The sequence below is a fragment of the Anoplophora glabripennis genome, unplaced genomic scaffold (genome assembly GCF_000390285.2).
Source record: "Anoplophora glabripennis isolate ALB-LARVAE unplaced genomic scaffold, Agla_2.0 scaffold979, whole genome shotgun sequence".
NCBI classification, from domain to species: Eukaryota; Metazoa; Arthropoda; class Insecta; order Coleoptera; family Cerambycidae; genus Anoplophora; species Anoplophora glabripennis.
In genome coordinates, this window is record NW_019417060.1 from 3,963 (window position 1) to 30,844 (window position 26,882).

General features: G+C 30.0%; 1 protein-coding gene across 2 annotated transcripts; it reads right to left on the reverse strand.

Moving 5' to 3' along the window:
• Nucleotides 1-7,497: 7,497 nt before the first annotated feature.
• Nucleotides 7,498-26,466, reverse strand: LOC108914846 (general odorant-binding protein 83a-like). 2 transcript variants are annotated; one of them, XM_018720754.1, is made up of 6 exons: nucleotides 26,359-26,466; nucleotides 16,885-16,960; nucleotides 14,733-14,821; nucleotides 13,973-14,075; nucleotides 8,282-8,346; nucleotides 7,498-7,629 (listed from the first exon to the last, which is right to left on the reverse strand). In XM_018720754.1, exons 1-6 carry the CDS (start codon nucleotides 26,428-26,430, stop codon nucleotides 7,612-7,614), a joined length of 423 nt encoding a protein of 140 aa, XP_018576270.1. In that variant the 5' UTR covers nucleotides 26,431-26,466; the 3' UTR covers nucleotides 7,498-7,611. The 2 variants fall into 2 exon arrangements, with proteins under 2 accessions (XP_018576270.1, XP_018576271.1); XM_018720755.1 differs by lacking the exon at nucleotides 26,359-26,466 and adding an exon at nucleotides 21,011-21,014.
• Nucleotides 26,467-26,882: the final 416 nt, after the last annotated feature.

Sequence of the window (26,882 nt, forward strand, 5' to 3'; positions counted from 1 at the left end):
TCTTTTCGTTTGTAACCAATAATTCTGTCAAATCTCAACCGATTTCTAAAAACGGTACGTCACTGTATTCGCAATGAAAAGGGCTTTAAAATGATGTGCCACAAGTGGGGTAGTTGCATTTGAAATTTTTAAGTTGGGGTTGCTAGGCATTAGGGGGATGAACATATCGAGTTGGCTTGACTGTCAAAAAAGCTCCCCCCAAGAACAAAAATCGACGGGTCTCGGCGAATTTTGAAATATTATTCGGTTTTCCAATTATAGGTGGGGTCAAATTTTCGTTGGGATACCCTGTATCTGTCCGACTTTAATAAAATAGATGAGATTAGTCAAAGATAAGTACTGGTGGTGAATCACTTGTAGAAAAGAAATCCAGGGAGCTTTTTTCTTAAAAAATCCTATTGTCGGCTATATCTCTTTATAACGATATTCAACTGTTTTTCTAATTGCTTATTCTCATTCCTTAGAATTCTTTACATGAGAATGACTAAATTTTCTTTCATTTCAATATCTTAATAATGAAGGAGTAAATTAAATTAAAAAACGATTATAGTTACCGTGATTATCTATTACCCTCAGTAATCTTGCTTAAAATAATCAAAAATACTTTGCACTCATCTTTAATATTTCGCAATCAAATATGCACTGTTTTAACTTTTAAGCATCCGGAAATATTTCAAGATTACACGTTCGGACATTTTTAACAATCTTATTGCGTGAAATATATTAAGTTTTAAATTTTTGATGAATTTGAAAATGCAATATTTACGTAAAGTACAATAAATATATTTTTTATTTCTATTTTAGATCTACTGTGATATATTTTTTTATTATTTATTTCAATTATCATAATAATTTTCTCAAGTTTAGTTTTATTGCTAAATAATTTCCATGGTGTTTAATACGATAAGAACTAAGAATTGAAAAATAAGAAGAAGGATACCTTTACATTACACTGTAATTAGTAATATTTTCTAATGCTAAGTCAAAACATTCCTAATTCAACATTTAGGCGATGGACGATTCTAGATAAATTAAATTTGAAGAATAATAATCATTACAACTGGGAGATCATATGCACAATTTGAAAGATAAATAAATGAAGTGTTAGTAGTATTTAAAAATTTATTTGTGATGCAAAACATTTGTCAGAGATAATTATTACTGATAACATACTTGGTAACTAAAAATACGTGATTAATATCTATTTAATTGTCTTATTTATTTCTTCTACCTAATACGTTACGTACATTTAAACTTACTGCTTGACAGTTACTGATCTTAACTTTATAGGAGTACGATTATAGTGAAACATTCTACAAGTCACGTCTAAAATCTTGAAGCTTTATGGTAACCTAAAAGTTTTACATAGTCGTAAGTCTATGCTATGTAAAGACATGGTAGAGTCCAGAAAAAGCGAAGCTCCAGTTGAGTCTTAAGTTAGAGTACCGTCATAACGTAGCCTTGTACCATAGCACCGTTTTTGCCTCGCATAAAGCATTGCCCTCAAAAGTCCGTATTGGTATATTATTATACAACGCACCCAGTATTCAGAGACAACACATTTTTAATCACTGAACAATTAGCGTTAGCAATGCGAGTTTTACCTCATCTTTGTTGTCGGATGGACATGACACTTTGCTGAATTCTAATGCAAAAAACTGATATTTGATTAAAAATCCTTAGATTAAAATTTTGAGTTCCAATGTAGATTCCATTACCTTTAAAAATATTTAAAATTGGCAAATCATCATTTTTTGACTGTTCATTAACTTTTCTTGCACTGTGTGTGGCTCTGAAAAATACCAAACGTATTTCTGCACAACCTCGACAATAAGCTAAATTGTTAAAAGCTTTTGTATGCTAAAGACGTGAAAATCTATACTTCCATCTCATCAGTCAGCCAGACCCACAATCTTCAGCAAGAACTTAACAAACTCATAGCATGATCTATTAGCAACAAACTTAACATTAATGTTAATATATGTAATAGTATTACACGCGTAAATCCAGTCATGTCATATACGATTACTACATTGATTCACAAACACTCAGTCGACACAGTTCCACTGAGAATTTGAGGGTTATATTTGATAATACGTAGCATAGCTTTTCATAACAAATTGATTATATCGTCAAGGCAGCTTCTAAGAAATTAGGATTTATAATAAGAAACAGCAAATCATTTAGAGATCCTAACACCTTATATATTACATTATGCTTTCGTTAAATCCAAGCTTGAATACTGTTCTTTAGTTTGGCATCCATATTATGACTGTTAGGTACTTTGACAATATTGAACCTATTCAGAGAAAGTTTCTGAAATATCTTTTTTGGATGTGATGGAATTTATCCGAGACGAGGTATTGATAACAATACATTAACAACTAGGTTTAATATTCAGTAATCGGGAAAAAAAGGAGATTTGTATGGTCTGTAAGATTTCTTCTTTCTGTCAACAAATTACATAATTTGATTCACTGTCCTTATACACAGTGTGTCCCAGAAGTAACGCAAAAAATTCGTATTTTATTTTGTATTGCGTTTTCACAAAACCGCTAAAACACGTCAATTAGTAAATAGGAATTGTCATTTTGTCACGTTGCTTAAACCTTTTTTGCGCTATGTTTCATAAACCTATGACGTCATCGACATTTTTTAAATAGCACTACCTAATTTTATAAGCATAAATGGATAGTCCTTTTGAAGAGAAATACGTCGATATAGGGTTTGACCTACTTTACTTTGACTAGAGCGAAAAAAAGGCCAATGACTGGAATGGACATGGTTTAAAATAACAACATAAGTAGGTATCATAAACTGATGCGAGAACAGTGCCACAGCAAAAAATGGAAATTTATGGATGTTTTGTGTTTTGGTTAATTGTAGGTACGTTTTTATGTATTGATATGTTGGCGTTTTCTATCACTGTCGTTGGCGTTCCAGATCTAGACAGATCTCTAACATTACGAGCGTCTTCAAATTTGCGTACTAATCTGCATACTGTACATTATTTGTAACTGTCACAATGATATGTGGCACTATTGCATTCGCTAACTGTCGTCTTCAAAACAATGCCTACATAGCCACTGTGATCGGGTGTACCTACCCAATCTACATAAAAACATGTACCTACAATCAACCAAAAGACATTTTTTCTTATAGCACTGTTCGCGCATAAGTTTGTGATACTTAATTTTGTTATTAATTCAAACCATATTCATTCCAATCGTTGGCTTTTTTTTCACACCTGTCAAAGTAAAGTAGGCCAAACCCTATATCGACGCATTTACCTTCAAAAGGACTATCCATTTATGCTTAAAAAATTAGGTAGTGCTATTTAAAAAAAATGTCGATGACGTCATAGGTTTATGAAACACAGCGCAAAAAAGGTTTAACCAAAGTGACAAAACGACAATTCCTATTTACTAATTGACGTGTTTTAGCGGTTTTGTCAACACAAAATAAAATAAGAATTTTTTGCGTTACTTCTGGGACGCACTGTATTCTTTCTCAGTTTAATTTCTTGGTCCGCGATTGTCAATCAGATCTCATGCAATATTTTATTGCCAATTTGTTAGAACTAACCTTATGTTAAAATCACCTGTGTATAATATGATATGTGTGATATAAATGTATCAAGTTTACAACAGCTGCTAAAAACTGCCTACAATCTGCGCTTATAACTTTTTATATTTTATTTTTTAAGTGTGCTTTTTGTATGCTCTTTGTATTATTGTACTTACTTTATCTTAGATAATGTGTGTTTAACTTTGTTTTTAATTTTACATTTTAACATTTTACTTGTATGTATTATTTCTGTAGTGTCCTGTAATTGGGTTTGTTCGTGTTGGACTAATGAACGTTCTGCTACTACTGCTACTACTTTACACTACTACAAATTGATGTTGATTTTCTATGTAAAAATTACGATAATTGAACTAGAGTTTCTGTACAAAACAATCCAAAACATTATTCAGGAAATCAAGGTATTGGTCATAATGGCGGTGCTTTTTCAGAACAATTTTCATAGTAATTAGTAAATTTTTAGTCCTAAGCAGATATTTCTTAAATTTCCAATTTTTTCTGTTTAAACGATTTATGTTTTACTTTCCTTTTAAGTTGTTTTCTAGAAATCTATAAATAGTTTGGTTCATACACTTGTTGTCAAGTCGCATTAGTTTAAGGATTAAAAGTTGCTTAAAAAAGAAATGCATTGAAATTTGTATGTGTAAATATCTCGATAACCAATAGATATAGGCTATACAGGTAACGACAAAATTAGTTACAAATTCTTATTTCTCATGTCAAAAAACATAATTGTGTGAATATTTTAATTCATATTCTGACAGTTTTCAAAATTATTGAGTAATTTCAAAACAAAACTCAAACATTGAAACCAGCAACATTTGCATATTTGGCTCAATCGACTTATTTTGTCCACCAGTATCTCCAGCTTCGAGATTTCCGAACCTTTCGCAGACACCCTGTATAATGATTAAAATCAAAACAAATTTTGTGGCGTTAACTATTTGCGAATTCATAAGAGAATCTATCCCTACGAAATAATATGAATTCTTAACAAATTGTTACAACAGTTATATTGAATACAAAAACATAGGAGAACGTTTATTTTTTATTAAGTAAAATAAAATTTTTGAAAATGTGATGACCTCATTTTACGACATAATACAATAATAAGTGTGTGTTTCTGTAATGGGACTGATTTTACACCAAATACCAAGCTATTTAGGCACATTTTCTTTCCCCGTGATTACCTATCATAAATGTTCTATCCACACGAACTAAACTAATGAAAATGATCTATTTTGCCCGTATCAAAAATTCGCAAACAGTGGAACTATGCATATAAATATTGAAATGAACACACTGTATCTCAAGACACAACACCGAGAAATAGCATAGAAAATTTTCATGAAATTATAATGTAGAATAAAATAAAGACAAAGTACTTTTAAAGTAAAATAAAAAGCTCATTTCATAGTTATTTCATATAAACCTAAAACATTATCAGTCAAAATTTTAAATAATACATTTTAATGATAAGCATGTCAAGAAAATAAATTTTGGGTACGAAGTAGAAGCATTAAAGTAAAAGACAATGCCACAAGAAGGGCCAATTTAGAGATTTTATGAGTAAATTAATGTTAAATAATCTAGTACAAAAGAAAGTTCAAATATTATAACATCAGAAACACATAGGCTAGAAGTTTCTTATAAAAAATTTGTCATGCAAAATATCATATAAAAATTTCTTGTAAATTAGTATTAAGACGTATAAAATCTACTACGCAGTTATAAAATATAAATTACGCCGTAAGTTAATTAAAATCAAATTCATCGCAACATGCTGGAGAAATTGCGCAGTTAGAAAATGATAACAGGGATACGAGCAACCAATGGCGAAAGAACAAATCAGTGAATTTACCTGGTACCGGAAAAACAAAAAAACATCGAGAGAAGTCAACAAGCTGAGAGAGAGGCGGAAGGAGATTCTAGAGACTGGTGAGGGGTGCATGTTGTCCTGTGGCTCCCCAAACAACATCAAAAACACCAGGAAGCACTCTACACAGACCCAACAGCCATCTTCAACGCACGAGAATAGCAGAAAACGACAACAATAAAGTGAGGTTATAGAGACGACCGCAAATTGCCAGCCAGAACGAAACCAAGTAAGTCCAGTTGCATAAGAGTTTTCTCCATGCCATAAAGTGTTGCAAATTCGAACTATAAAAGCTATTTGTGAAATACAAAACCCGTTACAAACTATAAACAATGTCAGTGATTAAAGTTTAAATTGACATTTTTGAACATTCTATAATTTAAGTATTAGTTTAATTTCAAATGTTCGTAGTATAAGTTAATTTGTTTGAAAAACGTTTAAAATAATGATAATTGGTTAACCAAACATTTTCTCAATTATGATAGGTAGAATAAGGCATTTCTCAGACAATTATTCATGTAAAAGTATATAAAAAAAATATTCTAGTTTCTGTGTTCATAAAAATATTGTTCGAAATTGAAAGATAAATAAGTAATAAATGTCATCTTGTGTAAATATTTCCAATTTTGCTTTTATTCAATGTTTCTTACCCAAAATTAAATAGTAAAGGTTAATTAAAAGAGCATAGAACCGCCCCTATGAGGTAAGGACTCATGCTATTGATAAAATAAAGTGTTTTTTCTTGAGGGACAGTGTAGAAAATGAACATTCCTATCTACACTAATAAAATCCTGTCTACACTGTGAACATTATTTATACAAAGTAAAGCTGCCGGAGGCGATGTTAGCAATGATAAGGTAAGAAAGTCTAGTTCGTCTATGTTTGTCATTATTATTATTAAAATTTCTTATCAGAACCTACACTCAATGGAAAATTAGATATAAATACACCCAAATGACATTTTACATAAAAAAAGGCGCCCAAACGGATAATTAATTCTTATACACACACAAAATTTACACACCAGAAACAAAATTAATCACCAAATTAAATAATAATTATAATATAATAAAAATAAATAAATAAATATCAAAATAAAATTAACCACTCCCAACCAACCAAATTACATAATATACTATTCATATAAACTATTTTTCGTTTTTACTTCCAGTGTAACCGCTATCTAAGAGGTTATCTCGAAAATCTGTAACAGTACAAAAATCAAATTTCTTTAAGTATAAAATCATAAAGGATATGACGATAACTTCTAAATAAATTATTATTCGGATCTCTTAGTAATAATTATTCTTTTCAGACTGGCAACAGTGGCAACTGTGGAATAGCGTGTAAACGGAGCTTTAAGCAACTGACTGTGAGATAAATTTTGTTCACATTGCCATTCTACAAATTTGTAAATAAATGTTGCTTAACAAATTATGTTTTCTATTATATTCTAATCTAATTTAACCTTTACATCTTAAAAATGTAGAGAAGTAATAATAAATTATAAGACAAAAAAATCATGAAGCAAAATAAATTTTAAAACTAGATGTAATTTAATAACAATTATTTACCAGCAAAACAATATTAGCAAAAACGATGTCATTTAAAAAGATAAAATGTAATTATAATTACGCAATAAATATTAATAAGTTTTTGCAATAATAATTTCATAATATTTTATTCGCGAAGTGTTTAAGCATTTAACTAATTAATCGCAAATTGCCAAATCATATCACTTAAATGGTTTTGTCAGATTTTTTAATTTAAACTGTAGTCTTTTATATTTATTTACAAGAAAATTAATCTTCTTTAAAATACAAGACAAATCTGTATTTAAAATAATATTAACTTAAAAAAGAAATCGTTCAAAAATATAAAAAATAACTAATATTACTCCAAAGTAACCGCAACCTAAAATGCATCTGTGTATTCACAGAGTTAAATCAATGCCTACACAATGGTCGTAAAGATTATAATGCACCCATAAATATACCCAAGACATTACATTATTGTATAAGAAATAAAACATCAACAATATTCCCATTATTTTATTAATATTATGGTGTCACTTAAAACTAAATCACATTTAATAGTTCTATAATCGTACAGTCCATATTCAAATGCATTATGATACTATCACTTCGACGTTATGGGAGGAAGTAATACTGAAACAGAAATATATTATTAATTGTTTTAAAATACATGTACAGAAAACATTTTTATCTTATTTATTCCCATTTAAATAAGATTGTCGGAATCCTTAGGCCCGCCCTGAACCACCCCTCAGATCATTATCTGAGGGGTGGTTCATACCCTCTGAGATATTTCGTAGTGGCTAACAGCAGGAAAAATTGAAATGTTTATATAGATATGCCCTCTGGACACAAAAAAATCTTTAGATTTAGGCATCTTTTCTTATTCTGTATACTATATTTTCAAAATAATATCGTCCCTATTATCACGTAGAGGCGTATGTGTATATCCATTTCTTGGATTATACGCCCCTGCGTGATAAGAGGGACAATATGCTTAAGACTATGACATAACTTTTCAACTTATACATTTTCTTCACCAGACCATCTTCATTGTTAACATAAAATCAGTTAATTAAAGTAAACTCCTTGGACGTTCTTGAAAAATTATTTCAATATATTTGTATATTTTCTTTAAAAGTCTTTTCATATAAAATATAGCTTAAATTGAACAAATTATAATTGAATTAATCAATTGGCATCTTAGATTTAAAAAAAATAACCAAACTTTTTTCTGTACAGTGTTACGTTTAAATACTTAAGTTTAATAATACTCATAACTTACTTGTGGTGCTTCATCAAAACAACATTTGTACATCTTAAAAGATTGTTCACAAGGGCTTCCTGACACTAAAAAAAAAATAACCTTTCAAACTAAATCTAATATAACTCAAAATAAGACAAACTCTTTGTGGCATTATTTCGTGTATAATGTATACCTACCATCAAATCAAATTTGATACAAAAGTAGTTTGTCTTTTTCTTTAGATATAGAAAAGGTGTAATATTTCTGAGGAAAAAGAAGGAAGAAATTTATGAGATCAGTAGGGAAACTATAATATACCAACGACTTTACAGGGTGTTAAAAAAAAGTAAGTCAAGCCGTTAATCATGGATTCTTTTAATGAAAGTAATGAGACTTTCTTTATGCTATTTTTTATTTACACGCTTCTCTTTTAAGATATAAGATGTCATAAATACAATTTGTATAAATATTGTTATTAATAACTGTATTAATATATTTTTTTAAATAATTCGTTGAAATTTTTTACAGACTATTACCTTATGCCGACATATTTCTTATGAAATTTTGATTAAAAACTTAGAAGTGAAAGGAAAAGTTTGTTTTACGGATCCTCTGAAATTTTTCCTGTGTACACTTTCGGTATTGTTTTTCTGATCAAACATTCCTTTATTTTGATTTATATAAGGCTAAGTTTACTTAGCCTTAGCTTAGTTTACTGTAATTTCTTTATATAAATGGTATTGATCCCTTGCGTAAATGTTTCTGTAATGGCATTAAATCTAGACCGAATAGCCAACTCCTTGTCTTGTCCTGATCATTCTAAAAATATAAATAAAATAATAGAGCAAGAGTATGATAGTACAATGTACAAACAGACTTATTTTTCTAGGAGTACATAATATGTCTTTGACCAATACATTTATCGAAAATTTACGTTTTTCGCATTCGAAAAACAATCCACAATCACATTTTTAGAAAATTTGTACTGTTTCTTTATTATTTATTTATATACAGAGAAAACAAACATAGGCAGGCACTCTGTGCAAAGGTGTGATCAAACATGAATATATTTTTCTATATATCAGTATGTTTTTTAGGTAAAAATAAAATAAAATAATATCATCTTCATTTAAAACAATGAAGATCTTTTTTTTCTTGCTATTAGTTGTATTTTTGTTATTATTATTAATTTTTCAGTGATTGGTTATGCTATTTTAAAATTGTATTTTCAAAAATTATGTAAAATTTTGTGTAGGTATGTAGGTAGGTTTCATAATAATAAAAAGTTAGAGATGTCAGTAGGTAACAGTATCTCAATATTGATCAATTTACATACTAGAAAGATCGTCCACCTATGAATTCTTTAACGAGATGTATTCCATTAAGCATTGTAATAGATTATTAATTTCTCCAGCAGAAAAAGTAAGTTTCATTTTAAATTTATATTCTCCGCATAAACAATGGAAGCTCATCACCCAACTGATTGTGCGTGCAAAGGGATGATTAATTTCAGCTGCGAAACATGATTTGCTTTTGATTTGAGACTGAAATTTTTTGTGGCTCTCTCCTGCTGCGTAATCGAGGTACCATTTGGTCTTTAACTTCTCCTTAATGTGTTTTTCATATCCATATTCGGGATTGTAAAATTAGAAACTGAATTTCTTCTTACGTTGCCTCTTTTGCTAGTTTATCTACACATTAACTTTGTATTATTCTTACTTACATGACCTATTACTTCCAGGCTTTTATTCCGTAATAATAGATCGTTGTACATACTTAGAATATCAATTATTACGTGATTGTTCTTTGCTGTTGAATTGCTATTTTTTATTGACAGTGCGACACCTCTACTGTATGTGAATATATCGAAGTGATGATTGAGATCGTATTGTTGCAGCATCTGATTACTTCTTTAAAAACTGTAAGTTCTGCAATAAATATGCTCGCTTTTGACGGAAGTTTATACTGAGATTTTGTAGTTATCATTATACATCCCACCAAATTAATAGTTCATTATTTCTTGTCACGCTTTTTAACAAAAGTCTACGCTTAACATTTTCTCTTTTGAGACGTAATAATAGTTTAGTACTTTCTGATTCCGTAATATTAATTGGGATAATTCGGGATGACCAACAGATAGTCGAATAGGTTAGCTTCTTGATTTGTTCAATTTCTTGCAAGTATATTCAGTATATTCAATGGAATATACTATCTACTAATATCAGTTAATAAGCTAATTTATAAAAGATGTAACCATATTTACAAATAGATCTAATTAATGACCGATAGAATAAAAGGCATACATATATTGGGGTCAGCTCTCCATTGTTTGTAGCCAAATACCCGTAGGACGCTGAAAGCACTCTGGCTTCTTTTGTAAATCAAATTGATATAATTTTTCAGGTCAATTTCTAATCTAATCCTAAACCAAGGTATATGTCAGGATTTGGTAGATGTCTTTTATTTGATGTTAAGGTGGGATAAATATATAGAAATATGTTGTTGGAAATGGGATCCTGTAAAACCGCAAATAGATGATTTTTTAAAACATTTTTTTTCTTCCTTGTGTTAGTGAAATAATTGATGGCACTCATCTACTTTTTTCCTTAAACGTAGATGACGTAGTCATCATCCAATTGATGTACTTTGATTTTGGCGTTGGAAAATAGTAGGTCAATAAAAATGGAACTAATATGCATCCTTGGGGCAATCTGTAAGTTTGACAAAGATGTTGTTGAATGATACCATTTCTGATATATTTCTTACAGCCAAATTAACATTAAAATACAATTATTTTATGTCTCCATTACTTAATGCCTAGACATTACAATACACTCTTATAGAATTTTATATACAATTCTGGTTAATTTTTATTAATTTCTTCTGATTTACATTTTAATTTGTTTGTAAACAAATTAAAATACACTGGTATACATTTTTAACAATATTTTTTTACATTTGTCTTGTTTTTCCAACATTGAAATGAAGTTAACTTAAAACCTTATTATTACGTTATTCAAAGGACCCCGCACAAACCTTATGGGAAATTCCGTTCGGTCGATTTTAATAAAATTTTGGGAACAGGTTGTTCTTGTTATGAGGAACAAAAGTCTTCATGGGCCCAAAGTTCGCTAATGGACAGTTTCCGAGATATTCGATAAAAGTTGATAATGCGAATGCGTGTCAAACACTTGTTTAAATGCTTATTAGTCGCGCAAAAGCTCCATGAAGCTTAAAATCTGTATAATACGTATATATTCGTCTAGATAGTGCGTATCCATTCGTATGTGTGTGCGTGTGCGTGCGCGTGCTAGTGCGTGTGAAAACAATCTAATGATTGTATCCAAAGTAACACCCAAGATAGAGTAGTCGAAACAACTTTAGGGTACAGTTTCTCGCGTGTTTTTAAATCTGTATATCAAAATATATATCGAAAAATAGGGTGATTTTAAATATACTTATTCTATTAGAAAAAAATATTCTTCTTTATTTAACATCATAGTTTAGATATCCAACTGTGAGTAATCTATCGATATCGATAGCAGAGAATATTTTAATGTGAAGATATTAGAAATATTATACTATTATTTATGAGTACCTCAAATATTTCGAATGTTGAAAAATATCAGTTTCGTTGGACTTATTGTCAAATAGTTCTTAATTGATATTACTGTTCAATTACCATTCAGTTGCAGTTTTTGGTGTTATACTCCCGATATTGATTTGGTCATTTTGTCATAGGTGTGTTCATTTTATAATTAGCATTTCAGCTTGTTGCAATATAAATGGCTTTCAGATTACAAATACAACGTTATAGTTGCGATCGGGATATGGTACATTTAAATAGAGTGGTAAATGTAGATCTTTTTGGAGATTTTGCTATAAATCGACGAATTGACGCAGGTTTCCCTCTAGGAATTGTTACACCTGATACTCGAATATATAATAATTGCTCTATCTACTATTTCAATTTCACGACGAATAGTTTGGAAGCAATTATTACATATTCGAGTCTCGGGTGTAAAAACTGCTGGAGGCAGACCTGCGTCATTTTGTCGATTTATAACAATATCTCCAAAAACATCTACATTTACCATTACCACTCTATTTAAATCTACTATATTTCGCGGGGCGAAAGCCCGATCGCAACTATAACATTGTATTTGTAGTCTGAAAGCCATTTATATTGCAACAAGCTCAACTGCTAATTACAAAATGAACACACCAGACCTGTGAAAAAATGATCAAAGCAATATCGGGAGTATAACACAGCAAAAACTGCAAGTGAATGGTAATTGAACAGTAATATCGATTAAGAACTATTTGACAATAAGTCCAACGAAACTGATATTTTTCAACATTCTAAATATTTGACGTACTCATAAATAATAGTATAATATTTCTAATATCTTCACATAAAATATTCTCTGCTATCGATAGATTACTCACAGTTGGATATTTAAACTACGATGTTAAATAAAGAAGAATATTTTTTTCTAACAGAATAAGTAGTATATTTAAAAACACGCTATTTTTCAATATATATTTTGAAATACTGATTTAAAAACACGCGAGAAACTGTATTCTAAAGTTGTTTCGACTACTCTATCTTGAGTGTTACTCTGAAGTTATTTTGGATGCAATCATACGCTATAATAACTCAAATAAAATATATAATTGATCGAGAAGAATGGCTAACTGTGCTGACCAGATTGCACGTGAATATAGAAGTATTACTATAGCATTACTCCGAGCCTCTTCGTTTATTTGTTTATGAAAAGTATACACATACACACACGCACGCACACGCACACACACACACACACACACACACAAACGAATGGATACGCACTATCTAGACGAATATATACGTATTATACAGTTTTTAAGCTTCATGGAGCTTTTACACGACTAATAAACATTTAAACACGTGCTTGACACGCATTCGCATCATCAATTTTTAACATCGAATATCTCGGAAACTGTCCATTAACGAACTTTGGGCCCATGAAGACTTTTGTTCCTCATAACAAAAACAACCTATTCCCAACATTTCATTAAAATTGACCGAACGGAGTTTCCCATAAGGTTTGTGCGGGGTCCTTTCTTAAATTGCATTAAGTAAGTTAAGAATTTTAAGAATTAAAAGAACAGTTAACTGAAACCTTAACATTAGATTCCAAAAACACAATGTTTTCTTTAAAATATCAAGCTCTAAGCGTAGTCTAAGACTAAAAAGAACTCTTATATTTTTATATTTAAAGAAGCTACAGTATCTAAAACACCAAATCTTAAATGAAAATATTTGAATTGACCATGGGTTAAGAGTAAAAAAATAAAAGTAGGACATGTTGAGTTTAAAAAACAAGACCCTTCAAATATAACGTGCGCAAAAAAAAATTGGAAAGTAAATGGGTCATCCTCGGTTGGTGCTCTTATTTTTAAACCAAAATTACAATAAAAATGTAAAAGTCTGAACAAAAATTTACTGAATGCCCTAAAAAGCGACGAAGTTATTAAAATTATTTTGTTAGATTTTAACATTCTGTTTCTTGAATACGAAGCACCTACATGAAAAATAAAAGTTCCATTATTTTCGTTCAAAAAGATGTGTTTTAACAGCTTGCTTACCTTTTGTAAGTCAATATACATATATACTTGTACGTATAAAATTAAATAAAAGTTTAATAAAGTTAAATAAACTGTTACTTTTTTATACTTATTCCATACCTAAACCTCCACATTTTCTGACGGTAGGAGCAAAGGGTTCTTTTATTTCATCGGGTAGCATTGAAACCATTCCCTCTACATCTATTTTTCCATCATCTCCAAACTGAAATAATTAAATGAAACTTTTCAAATATTACATTATTACGAGTAGAAGAAAATACGCTACTGAATTACAAACTAAAAAATGATATGCTTTAAAAGTAGTTAGTTGACAAAATTATTAACGCTACGAATATAAGATTCAGAAATATATGGAACTAATATTGTTATTAATCTGTTATATTTCTTGAAAAGAAAAGCAAAAGAGAAATCTTTCGGAACTAAGAAATTTTTGAAATATCAGTGTCAAATTTACTTTTTGGATGTAGATAAATGTTGTTGCTAGTAATTATCCCTTACTAAACATCAATTTTCAAATCAAGATCAGAGAAAAGATATCTATTAATTTAAAATAAATACTAAATGTATAAAAATATTTTAAAAATCCAATACATAAAGTGTATAAAGGTTCAGTTTTCATTAGAAAACCCATGGTATGTCAAATATTTGTTATAATAAAATTAATTCTAATTCTACATATTGTAACATATTTTTTAATAATACTTAGGTACATAGGTATATCCTTTTATTTCTAAATAATATTAAAGAATTTGTACAACTTTACTTAGTTTTTTCATCGTTATATGAATAACAGTAAAATAATAAATTGGATTAATAAACACTAAACTACTAAACAGATGTTTCAGATAAAAACACTCACCAACCCTGTTTCATCGAAAATGCATCTCATGTAACATTTTAGTTTTTCATCTTCCTCAAATTCTCCTTTTTGTGCCTTGGATATTAACTCTGTAAGGAATAAATGACACACCTTTTTTATAAATCAATTTCAGTATTCAAGCTCGAATTCACACATAAAAAAGAAAGATGAATATTTGACGTTTGAGTAGTTTTTCGTACACATATATCGCTTTTTTAAATAAAATATTTCATAACTTTTCAGGTATTTATATTATTATTTCAGCATTTATGTAATTTTAATGTAAAAACGCACATTATTAAGGTCCGTGTTACAGCATTTCGATTAGTGCGGCTATTTAACGAATTGACTATATTTTATATACTTTTTTGGAAAATATTTTGACTTGACGATACGTACCTGTTTAAATAAAAGCCTATGCCAACAAATGTAAATAAAATTAGTAAAAAATGGCATAATGGACTTATTCCTCTATAGACGCCACTGCCTTTTTACAAAATATTCCCTTTTTAAACACTCTAACTTTAACTGTTGCAGAGAAGTTGATTTTAAACAAAAAATTAATAGGGATCATAAACCATCACCAGCTTTCATTATATTATAAGATTATACCTACATGCAAGTATTTGCATAACAGTATGAGACAAAATGGGGCAGTGTCTATTTTTCTACACTAAACGTTTCACATAGAACTTAACATAGAACCTACATATAATATAATATAATATGTAATAATAAGTACCGACAAAAGTTAACAAAATAATAATTTCTTACTCATAAGGAAAGCGATTGTAGAAAATAATTAACAGTTGTCCTAAGTATTCCGCGATTAATCGTCTCTGGCGATCGGTAAACACCCATTTCATAAACAAAAATTCAACATTTACACACAGGCGCATATCTAAAACAGTTTTTAATAGATGATATTTTTACTATTGCTGCCGAAACCTCAACTACTTCACATTTTAGTAATTCCACTATCCCTGCCAATGTACATGTGCATGTCTGCCTCTGATCTGATGCTTCACATCGATCAATTTATTCGATACGTATCTAGCGGCAGTGCCCTTTTTTAAAGAGAATTTTGACGCCTATGGATTTTTTGAAATTGTATCAATCACTGATCAGTTTTAAACGAAAAGTTTTTATTACAAAATTGTCATAAAATTAAAGGCTTGTGAGTAAATAGTATAAAACCCTTTTAGAGCATATAAAATTACACAAAATTTTAGTTAATTCACACAGATCTAGTAAGCGATGAAGAGGCCCTGTGTCATGACTTCAATGGTTACCTGACATTAATCCCCTTGATTATTTTGCCTAGGGTCATATGAAACAGCAGAAATACTCTTCTCCAATAAATACAAGGGAGGAACTATGTAATATGATGTATTCAAAATTCTGCACCATCCATTACCAGCGTATGTATCAAACTAAAGGTCAGTATTGCGTTAATGCCAGTTATACGTCGAACAGAAATGTAGTTGAAAATTCATCATCGACATAAAAAAATTTAATGAAATTTCAATAAAACTCATAGGAGTAGAAACTCTATTTAAGAAAAGGACACTGACTACCCTTCTACCACGCCACTGATGATTGTGGTCATTTGTAGTTAATTTTTAAAGGACATTATGTCGCCACAAGATATTCCCAATTTGGTTTCATTAGTACTTACTGTTTTTTACATATCTAAGAAGCGATTTACAACCCATGTTCATATGAACATTTTTGTTCAAAATCAGGTCTTCTATCAACTGTTAGTACGTTTAAAAAGGGAACACACTGTATAACCGCTATAGGAACAACTACTCGTAACTGAAAGAAAATAAGTGTCGCGGTATAAATAAAACGATCCGAGGGAGATATTCCAATGCAAATATTTAGAGTAAGTTCCTCATTCGAGCCATATTGCCATATTAAAACTTTTGTGTTTAATCTGGGATTAAAGTGGCTGTTCCGTGTGCTTCTTTTAGACGCTGATACTCTGATCTGCGCTCCTTTTATCAATGGCCTTTTACTTTGCCGAATTATTGCATCAAAAAATTAAAAAATTAGTATTTCGTTTATCAAATTTCGCAACAAATTTGCAACCTTAGAAATACCTAAATAATTTTAGAATGGTTTTGTCAAAATTTATTGTTCAACCTACCTTCGTTTACTCCCGAGTCGGATAAACATTGGGCATGTAGACTATCCAGTAAATCTTTCATTTCATCTGACATCCCCTAAAATAAATAGATTATTCAATTTGTATTACTTTGCTTGAATATTTAGACAAAAAAATTGTCATGAAACATGTTATTGAATTATCTCAGTGAAATATTAATAAGCTAGAGTCACAGCATATGTAAAGCAGCAGAGTTACTGTGATCTCATTTAGCCGGTTTCGGTGTCATTTGAACAGAAAAGCGCTGATCAGATCAGGGCCGTAATAAGAATTTTCAATTTATGCATGAAAGCGTATACACATAATAGTCCTGATAAACATATAATTTAAATATAGGTACTAAAATTACTGATTGAAAAATTGATGATAGTTTTATTACTACTTCTTCAACGTATTATATTGCAAATTATAGAAAGTTTTAGAACCACTTTAAGGTAATACGTTATTTGTATGAGCATCTGCTGTTACTATTATAATACACATGTAGCGTTAACAAAACTCTCAAATAAAGGGTAGAACCTCTCTAATAATTGATATAATTACATTTTCCATCAAATTATTAAAGGGTATGTATTAATATTGATAAAATCCTCAATTTTTTTTTCTAATCATGCTCCTTAAAATTTGCCCTTTCATTTATGTTTATATTTATATTTGTAATATACAAGTTTTTATTACTTTACATATTATCGTCGGCATTATTTACTAAATTAAGAAAGGTGTTATTGTGGGTATGTACATATTTTTTTGCAAGCTAAAAGCAATAGGATAATCTATACAGGGTGTTTATTAAACATACGGCAAACATTCAGAGTTATTCCCTAGACTATTCTAAGAATATTTTTTCCTTTAGTGATTTTCGAAAAGCCGTTTTGTTCTGAAGATACAGGGCGAGAAAAATTTTCGACAAAACCAATTTTGATATTTTTGAAATTATTAATGTAATCGGAATAAAAGTATGGCGTACTACACTGGGTTTACCGAGTATATTTTTTTAGAAAAAAAAGGAGGCAAGTTTGAACATGGATTGATCGTGATTGATCATTTTGTATGTATCGAATATCTTGAAACTAACTGTCGTTTGGCAGTTTTCGAGATGACTGACATGCATTTGATTTACTGACTTGCTGATGGCAGTTCATTAAAAGCTGGGCGGTTGTACATTGAACTAAATATTTCCTGTTCGTAATGTTCCTGATAGAAAAACCTTCCAAAGTATTCATCAACGTCTTCATGAAACAGGCACATTGAAACGAAGTGGAGGATTAGGAAGGCCAATGATAGTGAGAACGGTGGAAGTGGAAGAGAAGGTGTTGGATGTGGTACAGGTAGATCCATGTATTTCTACTCGAAAAATTGCAAATACTTTGAATGTAAGTAATGGGACTTTTTGGAATATGCTTAGGGACTATTTGTTGTACCCATATCACATACAACGCATTCAGGGTTGGGTTGGAATTATGGGGGTGACTGGCTAATTAGACCGGTATTTCTACCAAGAAGACTTACCGGCGCGGTGTATTGCAATTTTTTGGAACAAACGCTACCTCAGTTTCTGGAGGACGTACATCACAGGACCAAACATTCTTAGAATAGTCTAGGGAAGAATCTCTTGAATTTTTGCCATATGTTTAATAAACACCCTGTATAATTCCAGCATGAACTCTCTTGTACAGAAAATATGGTCGGAAATATTTCTTTGTAAAAACTATTGCGTAAAGTATTGTCTGAGTCGTTGAAAAACATTTTATTTTTGAAATATATTTTATTATCATCAAAATATTGTTTTTATCATATACACGTATATTTTTTTTAAATATTGATATATACATCAATTAAGTACTTATATATCTTCCCATCTATAAAAACTTAAAAAATATTTGGTCATGTAAAAACTTTGAATTTTGTCGAACACTATTTCCAAACAGTGAAATTTTTAAATACTTCTCTGTTTATTATACACAGCTGCGAATGGCAGACCGAAAATAATAGGCTTTTACGCGCATCTTATGATTTCCGCTCATCTGAATTTGCTGGTGACCCTTAAACGGTGTAAATTTTCTATATAATTCCAAAATAGTCAGTTCATTATAATACTGATATTTTACACCTTTTAACAAAATTAGCGTAAACGGAAAATTAAACATAACGATAAAAATAAAATATATGAAATCATCATTTTTATTTGGGTTTCCTGTATTTCCCGAAAAGATAAACAAAAGCAATTAAGGTGTTACGGAATCGATTTTTAAGAAAAGTTAAATTGCGGAAACCGATTTCTTAATTCGTTTATGAGGTTTTTTATTTTCGACCATTTTCTGTAATATCGAATAACGTTTATATTTGTTTTTGTTGTAATTCACTTATTGTTAATTCACAAATTTAAAAATTTTGTGGATGTATCTGACATATCAATAAAAAAATATACGGCACACTGAATTGAATGATAATGGAATTGAATTATAAATAGGTACTTTTTTATGTTTTACTTTGAAAATAATTTTTTTCTGTAAATACTATACCACCATTTGAAAAGATCATTAAAAACTGTACATGTTCTGCATTGCAACGTCTGTGAATGAATAATAAATTTAAAATATCAGCATTCGAATATGTATTTTTTTTGTATTTTGTTTTCCATTTCTTATAAACAATAAATTAAACTGTCACTGCAAGAGACTATCAACAAATTGACAGTTTAGTTGTTTATTTTGAAGTTTTGCTAAAAATTCCACAGCTATCCTCGCAATAAATTACATGATTTTAGGTGATTACACAAAAAATAGTAGATAACTTAAAAACTAGAAGAGATAGGTATAGAGAACCCTGATACCGTTCGAAAGAGAATAAAATTGTGTATCGGAATAAAGAAAAATATACAGGGTGCTTCATTTAAAAAACCATTAAATTTCTAGCACCATGTATGCAATTAAGCCACTTTGAAAGTATGGAAAGCTTAGGGGTCTAGCTATCCCCCCTATAAATATTGTTGCTTTATCTTTCTTACTATAAAATACACATACAAGCTAGGCACTGTTTCTCTCCATTTTTTTTTGAAAAAAATTAAATATCTCGAAAACGGTTAATTTTAGGAATAGGGAAACTTCATAAAAGTCCACCTAAAATAACACGTAGAATCCAAAATTGCAATAATATATAGGGTGTTCCATTTAAAATAAGCAAGTTGATGGCGACTTCCAGTATAACCGGTACGTGGACGCCATTATTTTAGTTGATAAGGGCATGCCCGAAAACCCGGCATCCCAAATTTTCAAAATTCAAATCGTAGTCTCTGAAATAATTATTATAATGGGCCGTCACCGTGAGACACCCTGTATAAGTACATAATATTGTTTTTCAGATTTATCGTTGTCTTTAGTTAGGTTTGACACATAGTTTTAGACAATCACAAGACGAGCAAATCAATTTCTACTAATGTATAACAAATAATTATTTGAATTTATTTCATTTTGGATAATTATTTATAACTATCTATTTACTAGATGTTGTCGGTGTAATTCAATGATGGTTGGAACGGTAGACCATAGATTAGTTGTTTTTCATAATATCAATAGTCTTGTCTGTGGGGTCCGATATCTTTTACATACCTAGACTTCTAGTATCGAAGAGCATTCTTTGGCTTCATCTGATTAGAATTTTTTATGGGTTTCCAATAGTTTATAACCATTACTATACTCTACTATACTATGTTTCGGTAACGTGTGTAAAATTTGAAAATATTTGTATAACGTCGTGCAAAATTAATAGTACAGTCAAAGGTATAGTATAAGAGTAATCAAATGTTTCTTGTTTGACCATCAAGTTAATCCTCTTTACCTATACAATGTCCCTGTAGTTTCTACTACGTGTATTTGCAAAATGTGTTTAAAATTATTATTAAATTGCATTTTATATATAAAAGTTGTTTAATTCAATGAACAAACTTATTTCTAAATATATAAAGAAATTTGATTGAAATATTGTGCTATCTATAGGACTAATACAGCCTTCATAAAATATAAGCCACGGTACTTCCCCATTATGAAAACATATGTAAATGCTGAATCTGCAAAATATCATAACAATAATTTATTTGAGCCACAATTACATTAATTAATTTTAACATTTATACTAAATATTGTTTCCATTTGCAATATTTTGAAGGAGATTCTTAGTGAAACATATTTCATAGAGTACGAACCGCTATTTTGCTGCTATATAAAGGGTGTAACATCTACATAGTGACAAACTTTTCGGCTTATTACTCTTCAAAAAAACACAATTCTTCAGAGATTAAAAATTAACCATTAAAAATATTGAGCTCAAACTTGGTACAGTCCAGTTTTTTCATCTACCTCTGCCTGGCTTTCTTGGAATTAAGCATTCGGCTCCGGAGGTAGAAAGACATTGGCGGAAAATTTCAAGGCCCGTTCCTGCCGCGGTAAATTGTTACAGTAGGTTCGATAACAGAACTTTATTGGCTTATTCTCTTATTGGAATTCTATCTCAACAAATATCGTACGGACTGTACCTTAAAAATTAAAAAATTAACCAATAACGTCAAAATTAAAAGAGGAGGAACCGTAAAAAAGATTTTAATATGAAATAGTTTTTTCTTTTTCAGATTCCGATAAACCATTTCCAAATAAAAAGTACAATGATCAAAAGTCTAAAGACAAAACAAAGTTATCTGCCAGCGGAGCATAGATGAAAAATAAAATAATTTGAAATTTAACAAAGTTCTCATTTACTTGAATGAACAGAAGGCCGATGAATATGTTTGGCTTTTCCATAATTATGTTCCTCTGATTGCCTAGAAATTAGTGCAAAATAGTTTACTACTGTCGATAATTTAATTACGAGCAACTAATTGTGTAAAATATTTTATTCTTCTTTAGATCACTCCTTCCGTCGCCGTCGCCCTAAACTCCGATGCCACCGGTTAGTTTTTGATCAAATTTCATGAATATCATTAATTTTAAGAAGAGAATAAGCCCATAAAGTTCTGTTATCTGTAACAATTTACTGCAGCAGAGGCGTGCTTTGAAATTTTCCACGTTATTTTCAGTATATTAAAATGTATAAATATAGGTATATACTATTCAACTGGGAATTAAATTCCTTTCTTTTATTTTTCACCTCCATTAATTTATTTTAATAAGAAATGAACACTGAAAATGAGCATGACGATAGACTTACGAAGAAACACGCCTTCGTTACTGCAAAACACAGTATGCACTGCAAGCTACTATGGTGAACGCCAATGAACCCGCCAATGTCTGTCTACCTCAGGTGTCGAATGCGGTTAATTCCAAGAAAGTGACGCAGTTTGTCGCAACATCGCTATTACATCATGTATTTATGGTCAATTTATTCAAAATATGTAAACACAGAAAATTATTACTTATGTTGTAGTTTCCATAGTTGCTACGGACATTCATTTTTTTAAGTACTTTCTTTATTACTGTCGTAATGTAGAAAGAAAATGTTATATCTATGCAAAAGAAAATGTCACTTCATCAGCTCTATCGGCTAAAGGCCGCATTTCACTTCCAACCAGGCTGGTGCAGCCTGGCGGAACCTACCTACAATCGCACATGAAAATACAGAAAAAAGTGTTTCTTTTGTATTACATGCCATATATCCTGATTTATAGGTACACAGGCCATTAATACGACTATACTGTATGCTCCTATAATATAAACATTGAACACGTACACATCTGGCAATACTTCCTTAAATTACAATTTTTTTAGGTAACAATTACTGAAAATTTGTATTAGCAATTGCCAAATACACATAGTTCATTGTTATAAGTACATGTACTAACTATCTTTCTTTGAAATTAATTAATAAAATAAATGACTACATATTTATACAGAAAACTTAAAAAAGTATTTTCAAATAAGTATTTTAAATATTTTCTAATAACTGAACTGATTTATTTTTTACTTTAGCCTCAGCACCTATAAATGAAAACAACCTATGTATACATTACATACTCATTTTTATTTCTTTGAACAAAAACGAAAAATATTAGGTAGGTCGTTTTAATTCGTCAAAGCATATCTACCGTGGTGTAATTTCCATTGTTCATACAGGGTGATTCATTAACAATGGGAAAATCGAAAGCTGAAGATACTACACGTGAAATGGTGACGATTGGCGCAAACATGCCTTATCCGAAAGTTGATAATTTCGGAAATACAGGGTGTTGAAAGTTAAAATTTTAAATCGTTTTTTTTGCGATTATTCTGAAAATATGTAGGTTAGGAACTTGAAAATTTGTGAAACTATATTTTTTTAGGCGACGAATAAGATGCATGTTGTAATTTCAGCATTGCTCGTAGAGGGCGCCACTTACGACCAATTTTACCGAAAATTTAGTTAATAACTTTTTACCCTGTATGTCTAACATGAAACTTGATTCAAAACCTGAAAGAGCAATCATTTTTCCATTAATTGTGTATTCTTGTTTCATTTCGGTATCTCGATCCGTTTTCGAGAAAAATCGATTTAACGAACACTATGTTTTGATAATACGAGAAATTAAAAGCGAAACAAACCAAGTGTTTCTTCGTGTTATTACAACAATTAACAATAAAACAAATGAAATTCGTAATAATGATTTAAAGTCAGTGTTCGAAGAATCCACCGTTGACATTTACACACTTTACACAACGTTTTCTGAGAGATCTTCGAGTTTGAAACAACATATTGGGATTGCGTTTGACTTCGTTGGCAGCGATTTGTATTCTTTGCCACAACTCTTCACACGAACCAATAGATTCTTCCAAATAGAAAAATGAAGAGGATTGAAGTCCGGACTTCTGGGTGGCCAAGTAAAAATGCTTCCACGGCTTGAAGAAGTTCCACTTTATTTAAGAAGAGACATGTGGTTCATGCACGACGGAGCTCCACCGCATTTTTCTTGGCCAGTGCGTGCATATTTAGATGCAGTTTTTCCAAATCGCTGGATTGGCCATGTAAGCATTTTTGCTTGGCCATCCAGAAGTCCGGACTTCAATCCTCTTGATTTTTCTATTTGGTCTCGAATGAAAGATATAGTTTACAAAGAATCTATTGGCTCGTGTGAAGAGTTGTGGCAAAGAATACAAATCGCTGCCAACGAAGTCAGACGCAATCCCAATATGTTGTTTCAAACTCGAAGATCTCTCAGAAAACGTGTAAAGTGTATCAGTGTCAACGGTGGATTCTTCGAACAATTACTTTAAATCATAATTACGTATTTTATTTGTTTTGTTGTTAATTGTTGTAATAACACGAAGAAACACTTGGTTTGTTTCGCTTTTAATTTCTCCTATTATCAAAACATAGTGTTCGTTAAATCGATTTTTCTCGAAAACGGATCGAGATACCGAAATGAAACAGAAGTATATAATTAATGGAAAAATGATAGCTCTTTCAGGTTTTGAATCAAGTTTCATGTTAAATATACAGGCTAAAAAGTTATTAACTAAGTTTTCAGTAAAATTGGTCGTAAGCGGCGCCCTCTATGAGCAATGCTGAAATTACAACAAGCATCTTATTCGTCGCCTAAAAAAATATAATTTCACAAATTTTCAAGTTCCTAACCTGCATATTTTCAGAATAATCGCAAATAAAACGATTTAAAATTTTAACTTTCAACACCCTGTATTTCCGAAACTTTCAACTTTCGGATAAGGCATGTTTGCGCCAATCGTCACCATTTCACGTGTAGTATCTTCAGCTTTCGACTTTCCCAATCACCAAGGTCGACCATTTTTAATTTTCCCGATTTGGGATATTTAGTACACATTTAGAGTAGATTTCATGAATTTTTTCAAATTTTCATTTCAACCTCTCAAGAAGTTATGAGTGTTTGATAATTTTTTTTACAAAAAATTTTCAAATAGCTAAGTACATGTAAGTTGACAAACATTAAAGATATTATAAACTTTTTTTCCATTTTCAAATAATAGGTACATTTCTGTTTTTTGAGATTTTTGATTTTTAAACCAAAAAATTGCTTTTTGAAAAACAGTTGCTCTTTTTTTATTCGAAAAATTCTAAAAAAAAATCATTTTTGAATATGCAAATTTATGAGACTAGGATGGAATCTTTTTTTATTCTATTTTTTTTTCGAATTAAAAATTACTTTGTATTTTAATTTTTTATAGATAATGTACGCTATTAAACCAAATTTTATGAACGACGTAAATCGCGATGACTATGTATACAAATAAGTAAGACTGTCAGAAAGAGACGCAATTTAATGACGATGACGTGCCAAGCGGGTTAACCGAGACATGCCGCTGCCTCAGAATGCTTTTCACGTTCACGACACGGTAGTATACTGTTTCCTTTGTTATCGTGCTGATGTTTGCGTAATTAATTCCTATCCGTTGGTATTTATGGTGGTGTATTTTAGACAATTTAATTTGTTGCTTTTTAATAAATAATGCGTACTTGTATGTCCTGCAACTCAGTTCTAACAGCCCTACAAATAAGTATATACATACACGTATTTGTAAAAAAATAGTCATCGGTGCACTGATCGTTATGTTCACTTGTTTTAAATAACAGAAATAGTATTACAATAAATTTTAATGTTGTTGTATCAAAGTAGTCGTCAAGAGAATGCTTGGATCACTGGCGGGAATATAATGGAATAATGCAGAAAATAAGATCCGTGTAGTGTTCTAGAAATGGATTTTACTAAATACGAATAGTCAATAATTTAACAAATATTATAACATTATGCAAAACAAACTTTGTAGTATTGAAAAAAAATATATAATTTTTAGTTAATAATAATTTAGATATTTAATAATAGCAATATTAGTAGAAGTAGTTTTAAAAATATGGTATTTTTAGTAATCTGTAAATATTGAAAATACAAAAAAGTTTTTTTAATTAGAAAAAAAAATAGAATAAAAAACATCCCACTCTAAAACCGATATCATAAATTTGCGTATTGAAAGACGATATTTTGAGAATTTTTCAAAGAAAAAAAATTGCCAATATTTTTATCTTTTTCAAAAAGCCCTTTTTTGGTTTAAAAATCAAAAAACAAAAATGTATTATTTTTATATTTTTTATATAAAACTGCATCTCAAAACGAACAAAATGAAAAAAAAAATGATATCTTTAGTTTTTACCAATTTACGGGTATTTGAAAATTTTTTAATCAAAATATTTAAATGCTCACAACTTCTAGAGGGGTTTTAACAAAATTTTGAACAAATTCATGAAAGCTGCTCTAAATGGATACTAAATAATACCATGGCCTTTGCTATTTTAAAAAAAATATGGTGTAGCTGTCATATAAACGACGTTGACACTGGAGATGAAAATTTTGCATTAAACTTGCTACACCTCAATTAAATCAATGATCAACTTATCCTATAGTTTTCCAATTTTTATTCATGTAACAAAATCCTAATATGTACTTGTTATGATAATGCAACTTACACTAATTAATGCTACACACACACCCACAATAAAAAATATTTCTCTTGCTGCTTTCATCTTCACTATATTCATGAATGCCTGTCAAATTTTAATTTATTCAAACTTCTTCACCCCTCCAAATATTCCTTTATGGTTTTAATTCAACAGTACGTTAAGAGTAAACACTAATTAAACAACTTATTTAAAAAAAAAAGAATTCGAAATTGATGGTTTTTGCATTTAAATAAATATAATTTAAAAGTGTATATCCGTTGATAGTCTTGTTAGTAATTGACTTATGAATAACTTTAACTTATTAACTTAAAAAGGCAGAGGAACTATTATTTTATATAACAGTAATTTAAACAAAACGGAAATAGCTTCGTGTTGTCTCCAAGGTTAAAATTTTTTGTTGTGAATGAATACGATTAGATTTTTTTTAAATCTTTAAACAGTTATTTGCGTATCAAACGTGTAAAATAGAAATTTGGTGTTACAAGCTAAATATCGTAAATGCTTATTCATTCCTGTGGTGTGTTTTATGT